Source organism: Sinocyclocheilus anshuiensis, unplaced genomic scaffold, assembly GCF_001515605.1.
Source record: "Sinocyclocheilus anshuiensis isolate Anshui unplaced genomic scaffold, SAMN03320099.WGS_v1.1 scaffold1371, whole genome shotgun sequence".
Taxonomy (NCBI): Eukaryota; Metazoa; Chordata; class Actinopteri; order Cypriniformes; family Cyprinidae; genus Sinocyclocheilus; species Sinocyclocheilus anshuiensis.
Genome location: NW_015539833.1, coordinates 1,184,471 through 1,187,187, shown reverse-complemented (window position 1 = coordinate 1,187,187; position 2,717 = coordinate 1,184,471). Strand labels below are relative to the sequence as shown.

The following is a 2,717-nucleotide window of genomic DNA, read 5'->3' as shown; positions in this document are numbered from 1 at the left end:
AAGAGATTGTAACACTCCAAAGAGAAAGGAAAAATTGAAATCGCATCATATGACCCCTTTAAATTTACACGTTTTTTTACACTTGTAAATATACACTTTTTCACATTTCACATAGACAAATTAATTATTTTTACTTCTAGAACCAAACTGTTGTGATTTATGAGTACTTTTTGAGTTCAGACAGCATGTAAAATGCAATTTTGTTTAATGGAGTCCTGCTACTATTTTGAATTCATATCAAGCAGTGGCAAATACTGCAGTAAGCAGATCTTTTTACCTGTGAAATACAGCATATGTATCTGGTGGCGGCCTCTCTCGATAGGATGTGCTGGCCATCATATATATGCTTGCATGGTATTTTGGCCAGTGTTCGTAAGAGGTCCTCTTGAGACAGGCCGTGTCCACTTACATTCTTGCCAAATTCGGACATATCCAGGTCCATACTGTAGGCACACAGGAAGCTTTTACCATCCATTAGAGTCACTGAGATCCAAACGGCTGGTGCGATGAGCGACCGCTGGGATATGGACACACACATGTAGCGCATGACCGCAGGGTCCTTCCTCCGCTGTCCCACTGGCCGTTTCCACTCCTCCGCCAGCATCGAGACATTGTTGTTTAGTACAAAACCCAAAAGGAAGAACCATATAGGTGGAATAACTAGCATACTGATCCCATACGAGTAGTTGTATTCAGGGATACAGGGACAGTTGAATTCAAAAGACGTGTAGAGCTGAGCGCTCGCCAGGGCCATGACGCCACAAATACCATTCATAAAAGACTCTTGGTTGGACTGGAGAATCTGGGCCATCATACGGAACTTATCCATGTTGATATGTTGGTTGGCCTATCCTGATATTAGCCTATATGAGAAGAAACTGTTACTTAAGGGTCAATATTGATATTTTACATACAGATAAAATATCTTTTACATACAGAATGTCTTTCATAAAAGTTTTCAACACTCTTTAACACTAGTTAACATGAACTAGCAATGAACAACACATTTAAAGAATTTATACATCTTAGTTCAAAATTAACTAAGGTTATAAAGGTCAAAAGTTGTATCTGTTAACATTAGTTAATGCACTGTTAGCTAACATGAGCGTGATTGTTTTTTAACTAACATTATTAGGTTAATAAATGCTGTAAATATACATTGCTCACTGTTAGTTCATGATAGTTACTGCATTAACTAATGTTAACAAATGAGACCTTATTGTAAAGTGTTACCAAAATGTGTGTTTGCAGTGACTTTTAGACAACTACTAAAACAAATTTGCACTGATTCATGCACTGATGAATTATACATAATTAGACCCATTGGGTCACAACACAGTTCACTAACTACGCTCCAGCTACGTACAGCAAAACGCTCAAAAGACAAATCTGTCTACTTACAGAATTTTGCAATGTGTTCCCAAATATTCATCCACCTGTCGAAGCAAAGGATTTGTTACCTGTTTCAGCCCTCATACTATCTCTCTCTGACACACAAAACAACATACACACCTTCTTCCACGTGATGCAAAAGATTCTCAGCTCTTAGGTGGAAATGTGAATCGGTTGAATCTTCCGTCTGTTTGTAATTTTGTCCTTGCAAACATCAAGATTTCAGTTTCAATGCACAAATACATCTTTGTATTTTATCATAGTATATATAGTAGATTGCATGTATTTACATAACTGGTGATACCATGGTAACAGGCAGAGCACATGCAAAGGTATTGCCTCTCCCTATTCAAATGTAATCTTCTGTGGGATTCCAGGTACTGTCGGTGGAAAACTTTTGAATCATTTAAAATTATGATTAACTCAACCATATGTCCTTGAAAAAAATCTTAAAACTCACTGCTAGCAATACAGTATGTATGTAGGCCTACTAGCTAGTCTGTACGCAGTACGTACAATGTAGCAGAATATATGCATCCCAATGCTAATGAAATATGGCAAACAAAATACATTTTGAAGGTAAAGTCAAGACATAGAGATTTGTGCAAATTAAATAACAATTCTACTTTTTCTAAAGGTGAATGGTGCTAAACCATGTCAAAGTCGTGACCACAATGCCAGTGTGTTGTAGTTTGCCAGGGTGCTGTAAGTTTGATCTGAGAGTCCATTAAAGAGTTGATACCTCTTTAACTCTGACTTGACAAAGGCTGTGTTCATTACCTTGATTACCAAACTACAACACATCCCAGAAAATATTATTAGTGGGATTTTGATTCACCTGAGTGATTCAAATCAGTTCACCAAAAAGGTTCGCTCGTTCACATTTGATCACCACTTCATCTTTATACCTGTAGGTGGCAACAGTGAGTCTGCTGGAATATCATGAGTCTTTAAATGATTTACTCGCGATTCATTCATAAACAGTGCAACACCATAACAGCATTAAATTAAACCCCATTTTTTTAAAAGCTTGACAGCTAAAGGATCATAATTATTTGAGTGATCAAAGTGAAATATAAAGTCAATTCTAAAAGTTCTGGAATTAATACACTGAACAAAATTATAAACGCAACACTTTTGTTTTTGCCCCCATTTTTCATGAGCTGAACTCAAAGATCTAAGACTTTTTCTATGTACACAAAAGGCCTATTTCTCTCAAATATTGTTCACAAATCTGTCTAAATCTGTGTTAGTGAGCACTTCTCCTTTGCCGAGATAATCCATCCACCTCACAGGTGTGGCATATCAAGATGCTGATTAGACAG

At 37.0% G+C, this 2,717-nt stretch overlaps 1 protein-coding gene across 2 annotated transcripts in view; it reads right to left on the bottom strand.

The window, feature by feature from the left end:
• The window catches only part of LOC107684327 (calcium homeostasis modulator protein 1-like), a 3,019-nt gene extending 1,450 nt beyond the window's left edge, over positions 1 to 1,569 (bottom strand). Inside the window, exons 1-2 of one of the 2 annotated variants that reach the window (XM_016480559.1) lie at positions 1,513 to 1,569; positions 278 to 863 (exon numbers count right to left, since the gene is read on the bottom strand). In XM_016480559.1, the coding sequence (XP_016336045.1) occupies positions 278 to 829 (552 nt within the window). In that variant the 5' untranslated portion in view covers positions 830 to 863; positions 1,513 to 1,569. Of the gene's footprint in view, positions 1 to 277; positions 872 to 1,512 lie in introns of those variants that run through there. The other variant, XM_016480558.1, reaches the window with a different exon arrangement.
• Between the last annotated feature and the right edge of the window lie 1,148 nt (positions 1,570 to 2,717).